Consider the following 15751-nt stretch of genomic DNA (forward strand, 5'->3'; position numbering starts at 1 on the left):
CTGAGTGCTAATGCTGGGAAGGAGAAGGTGCAAGAGTGTGGCTGTATTAAAGCTACACTGAGCAGAAACTGAATGACAAGCTATCAGGAAGTGCTGCTTTTTAGTTTTTGATCTCTCTGCACCATCATACCGTACCTAGTTGAACTGGTCTGGTATGAGACATAAAAAGTAGTGGATCTCCTGGAGTATCCTCCTCATCTTCTAAAGAAACTGGTATTTCACCTGGGAAGGAAAGAGTTTTTAGATGAAAATCTTTAACTTGGTAATCTCAATACTTAATTTGTAGTTAAATTAAATTTAAAATTAATTTAACCTGTCCCCATAAGGGGGATATGAGTTATAGGAGGTAAATTATTTTATATCTTGCATATGAAGCCTGTTTGAAAGGCTTTTTAAAATTCTGGTTGAAAATGACTTGATTCTTGTATGCTCTTCTCACTCAGTATTCCAGGTAGATAGCACATTACAAGTGCAGTTTGAAAGTAGATTATGTAAAGTAAGAGACATACAAATAAAGGCAGACTTTGCACAGATTCATAAAATCACCAATCCATTTATGTAACAAAAATAAATTCCTAGAAGAGAATGAAGAAAACAAGAATGTTCTGCAAAGAGCTCTGGAAATCTATGTAATTCATTAACAGCATGGGGTGGGAATCAAAATATTCATTCTGACTTGACAACAGACGTATTTGTAGCTGACAGGATTAAGTCTAGTTTTTTCCAGCATAGCTTTTCTACATGTGTTTAAAAATGAACAATATAGCAATTGCTATTCAAGTTTAGAAAGCAGCATATGTAAGTGAGGTTCAAAACCAACTTAATTTTCAACTCAAATTTTCAACTTAATTTTCTTTGCTCAACACTGTTAATTCAACATACCATACTGACAAGAGGGTTGAAATGTTGATTCCCTGTAGGGGAGCTGAGCTGCTGTGAGCTCCAGCCAGGCAGGGCACAGATCAAAGCTCACAGGCTCTGCACTGGTTCGTTACAGGGAGCAGTAAGTGAGGTGCGGTTAGGATGCAAATTGCTACCCCTGACGTGGGTGAAACTGAAAACTGCGTTTGAAAACATTATCCTAAATCCTCCTGACTTTCAGCAAGGCTCACGATGACTCACAGATGCAGTGGCCTGATCTCTGACTGCTCCCAGCTGTCTGCCTGGCTTCCCTGGCAGGAGCTGCTGCTCATGCCTCCACCTCCAGCGACAGGACCGGCATTTTAGCTGCTTAAGAGCAGCAAAGCCAACCAGGGAGAGGGAAATGAATTCTCTGCCGGAAGGCTTCTGAGGGTACTATCGGCACTAGCATGAGCAAAGTTAATTATGTAGTCATATTAAAAAACCAACATTTTTTAATGTTCAGTAAATAAGAATAGTTACCACAAAAAGATATTGCTATCTTTGATGGGGAAAAATAAAAAAAAAGGCATTTGAAGAGCAGAAAAGTTACTCAAAAGTATTGCATAATTGTTTTAAAAAGGCAATATGAAATACTCATCAATGACATGTTGTAAGTTCAGACATGGAAAACCATGTATAAGTGGCACTTTTAAGACAGCATTTCTGAAGGATCTGTCTGGATTTTAGTAGCTGAGTTTTCTGCCAGTCATTGCTGATGCATTTCTGCTCAGCGATAATCCTTCTGCATTTACGGAGGTGAAGTGAAGGTCAAGCAAGGTGACCAGTGCCTTAAAATTTAAACATAAAGAACTATAAGAAGTGTAAATCAGTTGAATTACTAGGTGAGTGTTTTGTAAATCATGTATTTAATTTATTAGTACTTGATTTAACTTGAAACAATCCAAAGTGGTTAACAAAAGGGGAATATCAAAGTCCTGGGCTAGGCAAGGCATCATGCTCTGACTGCAGGTGGAATAGAACTGGGCCTCTAGTACAGTGTTAGTTGCTTGACTTGTATTCTTAAATAAGAAAGTTGGTGATCTCATAGCTGCTCCCTCAGCCCCTTGTTATGGATGTATGCATGCATTCTGCATAGCTGCAGGACACATTTCTATCCTAGTGTGCTTTCTTTGCAGCTAAATTGTGGTTATGAAAATCTTTGCATTCCAATTTTTGCATTAGTGTTGCATTACTAGAGTTAGCCACATTTAATTTTTGTTTATCCATAAAGCTTGTTTGCTTTTATTCTTTTACTTTTATACTTTTTTTTTGAGGGGGTAACAGAAATGCTTGGGCATTTAAGACATATATTTAATTATACCAAAGCCAGACTGTCCTAGTGCTTCAAAAGGCATATCTCACCCAGGGGTAATTATTCTTATAAATACTATCGTTTGGGATTCACAACTGAAATCAACTTTTGCTGATTTAAAATTGCTAGAGGTCTAAAGAAGGATGAGAATTAGGATTACCAGGTGCAAACTACATCAAAACAGAGGATAATCTAATGGCAGATCCTCAGATGTAGGACATTATCTTAATTTCATGTAGCCCTAAAGTGTATCAGCTTGTATTAGCCTCAGTTGTTCAAGTTTATTAATAAAAATGGATTGTAATTCACAGTGCAGAGAACGTTACAATATTATAAAATGGCCATTTTAATTTGAAGTGACATTGACAGATTAGAGGCTTTCTGCTAATGATGACAAATTGAAGTCAAGCTTTTTATTAAGGTAAACAATGACAATGAAAAATGGCAATCTTTTTTCCTCAGATCAGTAAAACAGCAATGTAGAGGGAGACGTGGAAGGGTACAAGGACAAGCTCGATGTCCAGCTCCTTTCTGTGCCTTTGACAAGCTCCTTTGACAATAATTTTGAGTTTTCTTGTTTTCTTAAAAAAGATTCACAATCTTAGTTTATATAGATTGCTTCATACCATTGAACAAATTAGGATTTTAATTTCTCCTTTTAGTCATCTTATTTTGGTACTTATAACTATCATTGGGGCTTATGCTTCACTTGACATTTAGGATGTGACAAGGAGATTTGAGTGATGTCAAACAGCAGATTGACCCTAATGAAATGTTAAGCAGAGCTTAAATGTATATGTAGAGAAGGTTGAATAAAACAAGAGATGCAAATAATTTAGCAAAACCCCCTTCAGAATAAAACCAGCTGTATTCATTTGGTCTGCCTCAAAATAGTGTGATAAATACGATGATTTTTACTTTCATTGCTAATTTAGTTTTTATGAGATGTTATTAAGCATCTGTTTCTCGAATATTTAAGTAAAACTGCTTATAAAATCATTTACCTGAAGTAATCACACCTAAATAGCAAGCTGCAGAGAAATAAGAATAGAAATCCGAAATTTCACTTGTATCACAAATGACAATTTTTACAACACCCTGACAGTTCCAACCTTTTTTCTTTACTTTTACATCTACATTGGAGCTCTACAAAACCTGCTTCTAAAGTACTGCAAATGAACGGCAAAGGGAAAGAAAGCAGCTTATTTTACTTTAGCATTTCCACCCAGTGCAGGAGCCTGGACACCAGCAAGTACTCACCGAGGCTGCAATACAGGCAGTTAGCATAATTTTGCTGGAATTACGCTGTATTTACAGAGTTCGACACTGGTGGGTGCTAACATTTTATTCCCCTGCGCGAGGCGTGCATCCAGTCACTTCCACCAGCGCTGCCGGGGCTCAGCAGCCTCCGCTCCAGCGCCAGCCGAGGCGGGCTTCAGCCTTTTCCCTTTGGGCTTTAAGCAAACAGAGAAAAATAGAAGCAAAAACATTTTTTTTACCTTGCGTGCTGTCTGCTGTGGGGCTTGTGTTGAGCTGCGTCTCAGTCGCAGAACACCTGCCGTTTTCTTCTGCTGCTAATTGTGTGACAGGCTCATATCGCAATATGGCATCCAGATCATGGAAAAACTTCATGGTTTTAGTGACATCCCCCGAGTTGTGGGCATATTTAACCGTTCTGTACTCGTACTTCAGGTTTTTGTACTTTGCACGGCACTGTTTCCAGTCCCTGCACACTCCCAACTCCTGTAACCTTTTAGCAATGTAGATAAATATTCCTTTATTCCTCAGGGTGCCGTGCAGCTGCTTTCTGATATTTTTTTCTGACCAGACGCTTAACAAGGCTTTAACCTCCTCCTCAGTCCAATGCTTCCCTGCTCCACTCTCCATGTTGAAAGTGACCTGGAAATGATTCACTATTTCTAGCCAAGATTTTGTTTCCTAGGAAACCAGACGGCTGGTTGTCAGTAAGCTCCGCCGAGATGAAAGGATCTAGTTTTACTGGCTCAAGCTGCCTGAGGGGAGTAACTTGAGACGCTGCCAAATAAGCAGGCTCGGCGCTGGAGCCTGCTGAGGGCAGCGGGGAGGGGAGGGCTCGGCGGGCCGGGGCTGCTCTGACCCTTCTTGAGCAGTCTGCGGGCACCAGGGTGTGAGAGGAGAGGCAAAAGAGTCTGTTTCGTTCCTCTGAGAAAATCCCAAGCCCAGCAAAACAAAGCAATGTGACACACACCCCGCTGTGGCCTGGCCTCTGCCGGGAGGGTGCTGGGCAGCCCCTGCTCCGGAGGGGACATGGCGCACAAGGGGCACCTTTAGATCATCCTGCGCTACATCTTCACAGCTCTCTGCGCTGTTTGCCTTTGAACTGTGGGCTGTATAGACACGTTTTGTATATTAGTGATGGCATACTTAAAGTCTGGCTCAGCTGGTAAAGTGGTGCAAGCACTGTGGTAATGACAGTGAGCTCCCGTGGCTTTTGCCAGCGTGAAACGAAAGATGTAACCCAGCGCCTTGACCAGGGCCTGCCTTGGGGTGGTTGCTTTCCTCTTCCTATTGATTTAGTTAATATTTAAAGGGACCGTGACAGTATCCAAATGGAAATTGCCTGTGATGTTAACATTGCAATTACAAGTTGCTGAATGCAGTGTATCAACCCTTAAGTTTTACTACAAGACTTTGTGTTTATAAATGGAACATCCTCCCGAGTTAAAGTAAACGGCTTTAAGAATGTCCTCATCTCTGATTATTTTCTTTGAAGAACTGTGTCACTAACAGGGTAAATTTGTTCAGATATGTGGGAGGTTTGGTTTGTTTTGCTTTCTGTAAGCAAGGGTTCTTTAAAATCTTTGCTTTACTTCCAACTGGGACTAGTAACAAAAAAAGGAGTTTTAGGAACTGGAGAAAATTGATAATGAGCATGGTCAGTTGCAGATTAGCATCCATTCTGTAGATTTTTGTGCCCAATTTTATTGTTTCTTACACTAAATAATTCCAGTGACTTCAATTGAGTTAAACCAGTCCAATGCACAAATAGGACATTAGTTTTAAGTCTTCCCCTTTTTAAGAAAAACATCTTTTCTATTCAGACGTCATTATAAATGAGAGTGGACAGGAACTCACCAGTCCAGAAAGTCCTGATGAGTATTACAGGCACAGCAGGCACATAGCAACAGTTTTGTTATAGGCAGCACTCTGCCTTATTTCAGGAAGCCTTTTAAAGGGAGATGGAGCAGCCTGCACTGTTACCCACAAAAAAGATCCAGTCTGCAATGCAAACCTTTCCAATGGATAAGGACTGAAATACAAACAGGTGCAGTGTTCTGTCTGCCTTGGGCAGAGCAGCTCCAGGGAATCTGGGATACACCCAGGGGACCTCATATGGAGAAGGGGTGGGGAAAACAGGCAGCAGGACAGGGAAAACTCCTGTATATCAGCTGAATCAGCTCTTCTGCTCAGCATAGCACAACTGCCAACCAGAGGTCGATGTGCTGGTGTAAGAGAAATATTTCTATTTGCAATTACACTTGTACATCAGACTTGTTTTGCTTGTGTTCAGAAGCTGAGATGCCCAACATTAGGTTTGTGCACTCAGATGCCTTTCTCAGAAGGTCTGAGTAGCTTTTAGAGGTGTAAATGCTAGCTTGTCTGCCTAAATGTAAAAATGCAAAAGCTTATGCATAGGTGATCAGTGGAAAACACAATCCCTTCCCCTAGGCAAAACCATCAGCTTTTAATAACATCTCCCAAACCTAAGCAGAAATAGAATAACACTGTAGAGCATACTACTATTGCCTAGACCATTATGCCTCTAAAAATGGCTTTTCTGGTAAGGCATCTGTTTTATGTCATGCCCATACTGAAACTGGAGTCCAATAAGAGCCTGAGCCAGTGCTTATTAGTGGAAAGATTCCCACTGAATTCAGTGGGCTTAGGCACAAACCTTATGTGATTGTTTTGAAATAAAGCATAACACAGGCAAGAAACCAGTAGCAATTATAAGTCTGTAAAATAAAAGAAAAAATAAAGCCTACACTAAATTTTCATGAAGAAAACCACCTATCCATTTTATGTTAGAGTGTTTCATATTCATTTCAGTGCTTCATGTTACTTTTATTTTGTCCATAGGGGCCAGGAGAGTGCTGGAATTGTGACAAGTGATGGCGAGTCATCCCAGACGTTCAAAGTGCACAAGGTAAAATGCAAATTAGTGTTTTGTATTTGTAAGTGAGACGTATGTAAGTTTGTTTCTGCTAAGAAACAGTGTAATTAGAGAAAAAGTAACATGTTTTGATGGGCTGTTTTGATTTTGTCAGTGAGAGTATCTAATTTTGTTACCTGTCTTGAGTGTATGCTTAAAACAAGCATGCCAGCATTGTCCTGCTAGGTGTATCTGTGGATACAGTGGCAGACACACAGAAGTTACTCAAAGCACGCTAATGATGTCACAAAAACTTCTTAGCAAAGTCACCCTGTACCTCAAATGTTAACTCTGCAGATTTGGAAGAGCATTAAGAGCATGGATGTGACTTGATCTCAAGAGAAAAGAAATACAGTTACAGACTATGCACAAGGAAATAGATGACTAAATCTTAGGTTAGTGAGACTCAAGGAGGTGGAAACTACTTTACCCATAGGTAGCAATAAACAGAATCTAAGACTGAATGGAGGCCTGAGAAGGTCACACAGACTTTCTCGAGCTGAGAGAATCACAGGGGATGTTACAAGACACATAATGACCACAGCCTTAAAAATATTATGCCAAGAGAACATTTGCCTGCTCTGGGGATATTTCTGTTCAATTTGAATAGTGACCAGGAAAAAAACAATCACCAGCCTATTCCATCCTGGAAAAGGAGAGGATTGGAAATTAAAAAATACACCAGCAAAAAACCCACGGGGCAATTCTCAATATATGTTCTCTGACCACAATCAGAAAGAAGTTTGTCTTCCCATTTAGACGTCTCAGAGGAAGATTAATTAAGTTGTTCAAATCAGTCCAAGAGTAAGAAGTGCTCTGTAGCAGCAGCATGTGTATTTATGCATGACTGCTCAATACCTCATGCAAAATCTTTTCTCTCAAGCACCACGTTTGTTTGTTGCCTCTTCGGGCACTTTGCCCCCACTTGTTACTTACAGCCCGATTCACATGCACACACACACACACATGCTTTTAAATGCACCTTTTCAGCTTCAGCACCATGTTATCTGTTCTTCATTCCTGCTCCTGCTGCTTGGGTTTCAGCTTTCCTTAATGTTTATAAGAATTCCAGCTTCCTTTAAAGTGGTAAGAGCTGCTTCTCAGAATGAACTTCCAGTAGGTGATACAATAATGTGCAGTATGTTACTGAGGTACAATTCTTAGCTCTCATGCTAAGAATTTGACTATCTCATCAACTTTGATATTTTAAGAGTTGCAGAGCATGTGATGGTTTCTTCTGTCCTTGAAATATGTTTCTCATACAGCACTTTCTAAAATTATAATGACCATAGTGTAATGAAGAGCTTGTGGAGTAAATTTATATGACCTGATTGATCCCAGAAAAGCATTTGGGTCTGTTACACTGGTGAAAACATATTTAAGACTCTGAATTGTAACCTAGTCCATAAAACTGACAGCAGTTAAGATGCTGCTATACCTGTTTGTTCTCCTTCTTGTCCCATCTCACTATCTTGCTGTGGTATCTGTAGCAAAGCTATATAAGCTTTTATAAGCTATGGAGAGCGTCATACCTCTCCTGTGTATCTTTAAAGGTCCTAGAGGAGTGTTACTCATCATGTGTGCCACAACTACTATATATGATAGTCAATCCAGGCACAGAAGGATGTAAATATGTTCCACAGGCAGTGGCAGAAGCAGGAGTTTATAGGACAGCCTTGAATCCAGTCTTAATTTCTACTCTCTGCAGTTTTTTTTTAACTTTTCTTGCTGCTAAATTGTCTCCACATAGTGCGTGTTGCAAAAGAAGCTCCTGTCTTGACAGCTGACTAAAATGTTTGATGTATTTCTGCTTTAAATAGAAGACAGGTTGGCTATATGAAAAGTTTAAGTAAATAAGCCACTTGAAAAAAGTCTTTACTTCAGACATTGGCAAGAATGACAGTGGAATCTAAAACATTATCATGGATCCACTTTGAAAGTAAATCTAATATACCACTAACTTGTAAAAAGTATTCTCTACCTAGAACTTCCTTCTTGCAACTTTTTTTCTTCTCTGCCTGTCTTCTGGGCAGTCTTTTCATGTGTTTTTAAACAACACAACAGTTTAGTAGTGCTTTTCAGAAGATGCATCTTTAGTTGGGGAATAGATAGTTCCATGAAAATCCTCAGCACTAAAATGTATATTGCTTTATTTAAAAATAGGATTAATGGGATCTGATATACCACTGTGACACCTAGTCCGCTTCTCTCTTTCCCATGTTTTTCAGGTTATATGCCTTTTTCTTAAAGTTCCCTTAATACTGTATCAAAACTAAACAAAAGAAGAACGCAGGAAGTTACCTGGAAAATAAAACCCAACAGAACATTTTTTTTTCTTTTTCTCCCAAAGGGAATGGGTCTTATAAATCACGTCTTCAATGCAGACAGCCTGAAGAAGCTGTACCCTTCAAACCTTGGTATTGGGCACACGAGGTACTCCACCTCAGGAATTTCTGAGCTGCAGAACTGCCAGCCATTTGTTGTAGAGACTCTTCATGGGAAGATTGCTGTGGCACACAATGGAGAGCTAACAAATGCAGCACAACTCAGGAGGAAGGTTAGTACCTCTCCGGCATTGTTTTTTTCTGAGTGGGAGGCAGAAATGAGCAATAAGGTTGCTGTGACTTTTCCTTAACACCAACTTGTTTGGGGTAATGAAAGAACATTACCTAATCAAAACAGACAATTTTTTTGGGAAAAAATCTGTGGAGGGGATTCTGCCTTCATAACTCTTTCTGGATCTGTTATAGGCAATTTCATATTTTCTCTTGTATATTTTACCTCTCTTCTCAGATTATGCATAAAGCTAATTAAATGGCCCAAACTTGAATATATACACTGAATGTTGGTGGCATTTATTTTGGCTGCATATGGAGCAAAGGAATGAGATGAAAAAGGAAAAATATAATACTAATATAGAAGATTGTACCACCTCATTTTACACAGTTGTTTTGTTGAAAGAATTTATTATTATGCTGTGATCTCCTGAAGCACTGACAAGTTTTAAAACATTTGTTCATTGCACAAAGGTGTTGGGAGATTCAAACCTGAGCAGTGTGCTGTGAGATGTTTTTTTAATGCTGGTAACACTTTTGGTTTGTGTCTTAAAAGCTTATGCGGCATGGTGTGGGACTGTCGACCAGTTCTGACAGTGAACTGATCACGCAGCTGCTGGCTTTCACACCTCCGCTGGAAAACGACACAGCCGACTGGGTGGCAAGGTGAGGAGCAGGGGTTTCACAATCAACAACAGCAATTCAATCTCAGCATGATATGCAGCTGTAAATGCACACAGTTGTTCCCATGACACACAGTTATGTTCACCTGTGTTTCATTCCAGAATAAAAAACTTAATGAAGGAAACTCCAACTTCATATTCATTGCTAATTATGCATAAAGACATAATTTATGCAGTACGTGATCCATACGGGAATCGCCCGCTCTGCATTGGTCGCCTTATTCCAGTCGGGGACATGAATGGAAAAGGTAAACTATATATAAATATATATATGTATGTTTGGATCTCCATAGGCATATACATAGTTTGTGCATGAAATCACTGATATAAGTAATTAAAGCTACACTCACCGAGGCGTGAGTAGGAATATGTGATGCAAAAGTTGGTTTTGAAAAATTTAAAAAAAAAAAAAGTTGCTGCCATATCTTCAGGAAACTGAGTAATTTTAGCCACAAGAAAAATTACCAAGATTTTTTAAAGCTCACAGACATTCCCACCCTATGTGACAAAATTTGGTCTTTCCTGTGGTTGACTCTCAAAACTCTCATTGGAATTCAATCCAGTATCCATTGTAATCAAAAGCATCTATATATCAACATATTTAGCCTAGGAAAAGTAAGTAGTTTCTTGTGTGAACAAATCTAAAATAACTGAACTAGAATTTGAAAAGTTTGAAATAGTCCAGGGATAACAAAGGTAGTTACCTGAACTGTCTCTCTTCATGAGCAGTAAATACAATGCTGTTACTTCCACTTCTGCCTCAAACAGGTTTATGATGTTCATTTTGTGGAATTGTTTGGGATTTTTTTAAATAATGGAAAGGTGTAAATAGTGGAATGCTATACCTTTTAGTTAGAAATTACAGTAGTCTTTAACTGAACACTTGGTAACCATAGCAAGCCAGATACTGCAGCAAAAATGCGATTGAAGGGCACTATGGTAGCAAAAATTGGGGACTCTAACTGAAATCTCTCATTTCAGGAAAAGATAACACTGAAACAGAAGGATGGGTTGTCTCCTCTGAATCCTGTAGCTTTTTGTCTATTGGTGCAGAGTAAGTGCCCTGATTCTCACTTTATCTGAAAGCTCTCTTTAGGCAGTGATTAAAATTAAATCCCAAGTTGCCAAATATCATAATTATAACAACATGAAAGACACCAAGGATTAGTTTGCTGTGGAGGCTGTTTTTGCTAGTCCTGATTTTTGCCAGTTTATTTTCGTAAACAGATGATTGTAAAAGAAGAGTTATGTGTCCAGAAAGTAACAGTAAAGACAACTACTATCACAAAGTAAAGGCCTCTTACTTGTTGCATTATACCTGATACCTGTGTAACTTACTCATTTTGCCCTCATTTGCAGCAGCATAGTTGTATTACAAAATAATTCTTGAACTACAGAAAAGTTACATTGGTAGCTCACAGGCTGAAATAACCTGAGTTGTAGCATATGCTGTCTGGTAAGCTGGCCTCCTTGTTAGAAAAATTGTTTTCTGAAACTTCTTTGAAATAACTGAAACAGTTGAATCCTGTGTGTTTGTAAAAACAGCAATTTTGTCTAAATTTCTGCTGTAGCCAGTGCTACGCCTGCTACGGTTAGTATCTGACCAGGGAGTAAACACAGATTTGCTCACCTCTGATTTGTATTTGGGATAGATTTTGATTGACTTTGTTAGAATAGCCACCTGAGGACTCAGTAAAGGATCTAGAAAAATGTTTAATAAGGTTAAACACTTTAACTTAATAAAGTTAATAACTTAACTAAATAACTTTCCCATATTTAAACCTAAGTATTCCATATTTCTATAGATTTGAGAAATAGAATGTACATTTCTAGTCAGCTTTATGTCATTTGGGGGTAGCTATGTGTCATCTCTAGACAGATAGTTCTCTGGATTTGGCTTGTGAAGCAGGATTGCTTTGGCTACCATCTCTATTCTTCATTATATTTCTTATATTGCACTGTAAGAAATTTTAGCTTTATTATCTTAATAGAAAAGTTCTCTAGTATTGATATAGGACTATATTAACAAAATGTGTTCAATCTCAAGCCTGTACAGTATGTCTCACACACAGGACAAATACCGTAATTTTGTAGTGCTAAGTATTAGTTCCTTGCTTTTGAATATTAATTCAGATTGTTTTAATAAAGGCCACTTGTCTTAGTATGTTGGTCTTAAAATGCTTCAGGTCAAATCCTAAGATAAATGCAAGTTCTCATGTTAGGATGTTCAAAAACATTCTTACTTGTCAGTTGACTCTTGTTTGTGTTTCAAAATTATTCAGCTTCAGGACATTTCTAACTGCTCTGTATTTCTTTTTCAAGGTACTATCGTGAGGTCCTTCCTGGGGAGATTGTGAAAATCTCCAGACATGATGTGCAGACACTGGATGTTGTACGAAGACCTGAAAGAGATCCGTCAGCATTCTGCATCTTTGAATATGTTTATTTTGCAAGACCAGACAGTATTTTTGAAGGTACAAAAACGTAACATACAGAGCTCTTCCCTAAGTAGTAGAAGATGTTATCCTGGAGCACAATGACTCTGGGATCATAGTAAAGTAGCACTGAATATAAGCATGCAGAGCACAGCTGGGACAGAACAGGCTGGCAAAGCTTTTAAAATAAAACTCATCAGGAGGAGCATGTGACATCACCTTCCTTTTTCTGGCTGTGGATATGGCCTCAGGCAGGCTGCCTGCATACTCCTATGGGAGGGATGAAAAGGGCCACAAACATGGTTAAGGTAGATGAAATACCTTTTAGAAGTGTGAGACTGAAAAAAGGAATTTTTACTGGTTCTTGGAAAACATTTTAAAAATTAGACCTATGAAGTAGGATTTAAAAAATAACTTTGATATTTTCTTTGCAATAAGTGTAATTTCAGGAAGATGCTTTTAATTTAACTTGTAAATCTATTATCCAAGTACTGGGCATTGTCAGTGTAATGCTTTTATGATTATTTCAGTAGAAGCCCTCAAAAATTGTGTCAGTCACAAGACACTAGCCAGGACTCTCATACCTTCTTCATTGCTTTCTAGGGACATGCCATCCATTGATCCAATACAGTTCCCCTCCCTTATAAAGCCACTTTCACCCCAAAACCCCAGTTTCCACAATCACCTTACCCTTCAGTATCCTCACTTCTTACCTTCCTTAGTACTGCTGCTGTAGCTTTTGCTGTGCCTCATCTCATCACAATACTTACAGTTTTTTCTCATGTTGCAAATTTTTTAGGACCTTAAATGCTTCTGAGTCCTCTTATCCCCTTACTAAATTCAGGGTGAATTTTGCCAACTGATTCAAAGTCTGTGGCTAGCACAGGTCTTTCTCGTGAGAACATTCCGTTGTGTTTTATAAACAAAGATAAAGTTTGGATGTTTTTTAAACAGTGTCTCGAGATTTAGACAGTTCAGGCCTGGCCAATCAGGCCTAGGGGAAGGTTTCTAACTAACCAATCTGGGCGACCTCTGAAAAGTCTATATATATTGAAATCAAAATAATAAATTCCCTCTTTCTTGCCACACTGAGAACTCGGGTCTTTGCTAGTGGCTCAACAGCGACAAAAGTCAGTAAGCAGACAGAACAGCAGGATTGCATCAATTCTGTATGTTGGAAAAAGCAGTCTAAAAACAGAATATACAGGTGTAATTTCACTTTAGGCAGGCACAACAGGTAGGCATAATTTCTATTTCTTTCCTCCTGAAAATAGATTTTGTAACATTTACAGGACCTTTAGTTAGTTACCCAGTTAACTGGATTTTAATTCTCTGTGTAGTAATAAGAATGTGAATGTTAGAAGGTGACATTAAGGAAGGAAATAAAAAATTACCTTATGAGAGTGACTGCTTATCAGTTCTGGAACTTTTCTCACTAAATTCTATGCCTGCAACTTGACACAGAAATCTATACAGCATGAGAGGAAATCTGAATCATGCATACCAAGAAAAACACTTCTTGATGTTCTTAGGTCAGATGGTGTATTCAGTCCGCAGAAGATGTGGGCAGCAGCTTGCTATTGAAGCACCTGTGGAAGCAGATCTGGTCAGCACTGTTCCAGAGTCTGCAACCCCAGCAGCTCTTGGTTACGCTCAAAAGGTATATGTTACCTTGCTCTTTTTTTTTCCCCCAAACATATTGACATCTTTTTGTAATAGACTATAGTGATGGGGGCTGTTAGAGTTGCTTATTGATAAAGTTTTACATCTTCAGTGTGCATGCCTTGTTTTTTTCTGCCATTGTTCCTCTATATGAAAGTAAACATTTTTTGGTTACTGTGAAGTCATACTAAGTCCTAAGGTCGCTTTAAGAACAGTAACTGAGGAGAACAGGTCCTTCTATATTAATTCTGTTTAACTGTCTCCTGTTTTGCAGTGTGGACTACCATATGTTGAAGTACTCTGTAAAAATCGATATGTAGGGAGAACATTTATCCAGCCAAATATGAGGTTACGGCAGCTTGGTGTTGCAAAGAAGTTTGGCGTTCTGTCTGATAATTTTAAAGGCAAACGAGTTGTTATCATTGATGATTCAATTGTGAGAGGCAATACCATTTCACCCATAATAAAACTACTGAGAGAATCAGGAGCCAAAGAGGTAAGTTAATTGAATAACAGTACAATACAGATGTAAATAGAAGTTGATGGGAGGTTAAAGCACAGGGATTTGTCTTCATTTGTACTATACATTGTTTCCATATATAAAAGGGTAAATGTGGAAAAAAACAATGGCTAGTGTGTGTTTATTGTGAAGGTAGGCTAAGGAAGTTCTTTTGTATGAGTGTGAATTTTGGGTGATTGAGGTGAGAGGAAGAGGTCTCCACTTGCAAAGCACTATCTGGCAAATAAAAAGAGAATGGAATACAAATTAGTTCAGATCAGAAAACCAAGTATTCCTGATATGTGACATGTGGAAGTGCATGAAGTACAACCATATACTGCTCTAAATACCACATGCCTTAAGTCACCAGACCACCTTTTTTTTAAATGATAAAGATTTTTTAAGCAAAACGGTGTGCAAGTCAGCCACTGGAGCACAAATGTCCTATATAATGTTTGATTTTGTACGATGAAACTTATTTATCAAGAACTGAACGCCATAGAAGAGAAGTAAAATGATGATGGAACCTTCTAAGAACATCGGGAAATACTGTAAAAAATAAGTTCTAAAACTGTCTTGCCTTCTCTTGCTGTGTTGGCATCTGAAGAAAAACTTTATCTTATTTTTCACCCTTCAGTGATTTCTGTGCAGAGCTGTGTTCTATTATTCATTATCACCGCGCAGAATTGGGACTTTGTTTTTGTGTTATGATCTGCTGACCATCAACTTATATCAGCCTGTTTTGAAACTATTTTTATTCAGGTGCACATCCGTGTAGCTTCACCTCCCATAAGATTTCCTTGTTACATGGGAATAAACATTCCAACTAAAGAAGAACTCATTGCCAACAGACCTGAATTTCATGATCTTGCGAAGTATATAGGTAAATGTTACTTTCTTTTCTTTTTCTTGAGAGAGTTTTCACCCGTATTTTATAGCCTGCTTCAAAATAAAGCAGAACATATCAAGGCACCAGTGGCAAAACTGACTAAACAATTGTAAGTTAGCTACACACTTTTTTTTAAACACAGGGAGCTGTATTTGTCAAAACAATCGAAAGCATTAGAATAATTGCATAAGTTATAAATAAAGTGTGACAACAAAGCTTTCCAATACTTTAAGCTCCTTCTGGGAAACTTGACAAAAAGGAGCTACTGCAGTCAAAATACCAGGAAGAAAATAAGTGGTGAAGATCTGTCTTATAATGAAAAGTGGATGTAGCTTCACTTTCATGAGGTATTCATAAAAATATATTCAGAATTTGTAAACACCCACTGAATTTTCTACAAATTGACATTTGTGTAAAGAATTTTAACTGCATTATATATTTCACTTTGAAAGAAATGACATTTGAAACCAATCAAAGAATGTAAAAAAACTTCTGAAATTCTGAGTCATGTTTGCAGCAGAACAAAAGGATCAACAATTTATGTTACACTATAAACTCTGATTTCTTGTGCTTAATATTTACTCTCACTGTCTATACTGCAATGAATTCTTTTTCCCAAAA

The 15751-nt window shown here is 38.3% G+C and overlaps 2 protein-coding genes across 6 annotated transcripts in view; one reads left to right on the forward strand and one right to left on the reverse strand.

The window, feature by feature from the left end:
• Positions 1-4117, reverse strand: part of PAICS (phosphoribosylaminoimidazole carboxylase and phosphoribosylaminoimidazolesuccinocarboxamide synthase) — a 37424-nt gene extending 33307 nt beyond the window's left edge. For all 4 annotated transcript variants that reach the window (XM_085058899.1, XM_085058898.1, XM_085058897.1 and 1 more), the window contains exons 1-2: positions 3715-4117; positions 136-222 (exon numbers count right to left, since the gene is read on the reverse strand). In XM_085058899.1, the coding sequence (XP_084915025.1) occupies positions 136-222; positions 3715-4102 (475 nt within the window). In that variant the 5' untranslated portion in view covers positions 4103-4117. The remainder of the gene's footprint in view (positions 1-135; positions 223-3714) is intronic.
• The window catches only part of PPAT (phosphoribosyl pyrophosphate amidotransferase), a 42134-nt gene that overhangs the window by 23133 nt on the left and 3250 nt on the right, over positions 1-15751 (forward strand). Inside the window, exons 2-10 of one of the 2 annotated variants that reach the window (XM_085058902.1) lie at positions 6335-6401; positions 8758-8964; positions 9519-9628; positions 9748-9893; positions 10621-10699; positions 11968-12119; positions 13613-13740; positions 14017-14238; positions 15004-15124. In XM_085058902.1, the coding sequence (XP_084915028.1) occupies positions 6335-6401; positions 8758-8964; positions 9519-9628; positions 9748-9893; positions 10621-10699; positions 11968-12119; positions 13613-13740; positions 14017-14238; positions 15004-15124 (1232 nt within the window). The remainder of the gene's footprint in view (positions 1-6334; positions 6402-8757; positions 8965-9518; positions 9629-9747; positions 9894-10620; positions 10700-11967; positions 12120-13612; positions 13741-14016; positions 14239-15003; positions 15125-15751) is intronic. The other variant, XM_085058903.1, reaches the window with a different exon arrangement.

This window comes from Lichenostomus cassidix, chromosome 4, assembly GCF_008360975.1.
Source record: "Lichenostomus cassidix isolate B80296 chromosome 4, HeHo_3.0, whole genome shotgun sequence".
Taxonomy (NCBI): domain Eukaryota; kingdom Metazoa; phylum Chordata; class Aves; order Passeriformes; family Meliphagidae; genus Lichenostomus; species Lichenostomus cassidix.